Source organism: Diachasma alloeum, unplaced genomic scaffold, assembly GCF_001412515.2.
Source record: "Diachasma alloeum isolate Michigan unplaced genomic scaffold, Dall2.0 Dall_scaffold_03269, whole genome shotgun sequence".
Taxonomy (NCBI): Eukaryota; Metazoa; Arthropoda; class Insecta; order Hymenoptera; family Braconidae; genus Diachasma; species Diachasma alloeum.
The window spans coordinates 550-2,313 of NW_021682543.1; the positions used below are offsets into that span (position 1 = coordinate 550).

Consider the following 1,764-nt stretch of genomic DNA (forward strand, 5'->3'; position numbering starts at 1 on the left):
AGAGATGGGAGACAAGAATGTGAGCGGGAATTAAATAAAGTGGGGGTAACTCAAAGGAGCACAATCTCCTCAGTTCTACTGGCTCAGTTCTACTCAGCTTTTCTTCTTCTATGGTTTTCTTTTACACATGTCGGTAAAACGTCGTTTTACGGACATTATGAGGAAAAATTATGTACATCACTCGGCTGAAAACAACTTTTCCGAGTCGTGTGATTGCATTCCTAGGCTTCGCCTGGATCTGCAACCCTCAGACTCGTCAGCAAAGTTTTTTTCGGCCTTGTGACGAAAATAGATATTTCGTGCGTGTACCCTCAAAACATCAAGAAACTAATTTTACTTACAGAAGTGAATAATTTCTTCTGACGGGGTTGCCAACTGGCCATTGATCGTCCATTCTGAGGGTAGAAAATCAAAGGTCTTAATCCAAGATAACTGCAATCTGCATCCACAAGGATCCTGTCAAAACTGCCCTTTGGAAAGGGTGGTCGATAATCAAAATCTTTGATGTTCTTGGCCCCATTCTGTTTAACCAATTTCTCGAAATCAAGATGGAAAATTCGGATGTTGGTACATCCGAACTCCTTGTGACGTTTTGTGAATTGGTCAATCCTAGCGGCATCCCTCTGAAGTGCGATGACTTTTCCCTTGTTTCCCATCAGTGCAGCAATGTGAGATGTTTCCATCCCTGCATATCCAGAGATGTCTAAAACAACCTCGTCAGGTTTGGGATCCAATATGCGTGGACAGATAATCGATGGGAAATGCTGACCACGTACAAAGTTCGGTGGGATTAGATTCAGATCAATCGATGGAGAATTTGTGATTCTCTCCATCATTTTTATCACTGGACCCTTGTACTTTGCATAATCACGGGTGATTAAAACTCCATTGCCCAGGAACTTCTTGGGTTTCTGCAAATTAGTGGTTGCACCGGGTTTGCAGGTGCCACTGGTGTCCACGAAGACACTAACCACCATATCCTTACGTGCACCTAATAATCAATTCATTACTTCAATTTTCGAAGTTTTTTCGTCAATTTTCAATGAAAACTATTCAATTGGTCTGGTTTATGAAATTTTTATAATTTTCAAACAGATATTTTACTGAATTTGGAATGAACGAGGTGAAATGGAGCTACAAAAATCATTCCGTCCTATAAAAATAAGTCAGAAACGATGAGGTATACGTATGAAAAAATGTGAGAGGAAAGCGTGCTTGTTAAAAAACTCTATTGACCTTCCATTGAAAATTTTCTTAATTTTTTACGATTCTATTGAACAATTCAGTAGCTTTTCTGCGTCTTTTTTCCGTTAGGAAATATTTAATAGATAGAATTTTATCGTGCTATATCAATTACTCGGTTGAAGCTATATCTATAACAATTCCTTGAAGTGCATTTTCCGAGTTTTTTTCAATGCATTTTCTTCCGTTCTCATAGAAAGAATTAAAGTGAAAAAAATCGAGCAAAGGAATTGCTACAGAAACAATCACAACAGAATAAGCGGTACAGAAAGATCTAATTCTATTGATTCTTGAATGCAATATTTTTCATTGAATATTTTTATTTCAAAAACGCGTTGAAAAGCTGCAGATTTTTTCAACAGAGTCGTCAAAAAAATAATAATCAATAGGCGATCAAAAAATTTTTCTATAGAATGCGATTTAAGGCCCAGTAGGAATTTTCTGCACCATTCTTGAATGACCTTAGCTTTATCGATCAATAAGACCCAATCCAAGATGGCCTCCGTGGGTCCCAAGATGAGT

At 37.9% G+C, this 1,764-nt stretch overlaps 1 protein-coding gene across 1 annotated transcript; it reads right to left on the bottom strand.

Moving 5' to 3' along the window:
* Positions 1-341: 341 nt before the first annotated feature.
* LOC107046908 (putative methyltransferase NSUN6) lies at positions 342-977 on the bottom strand (the record flags this gene model as incomplete). The annotated part of the gene is made up of 1 exon (XM_015269630.1): positions 342-977. A coding segment is annotated over exon 1 (636 nt), but the record flags the coding sequence as incomplete, so codon positions are not given.
* Between the last annotated feature and the right edge of the window lie 787 nt (positions 978-1,764).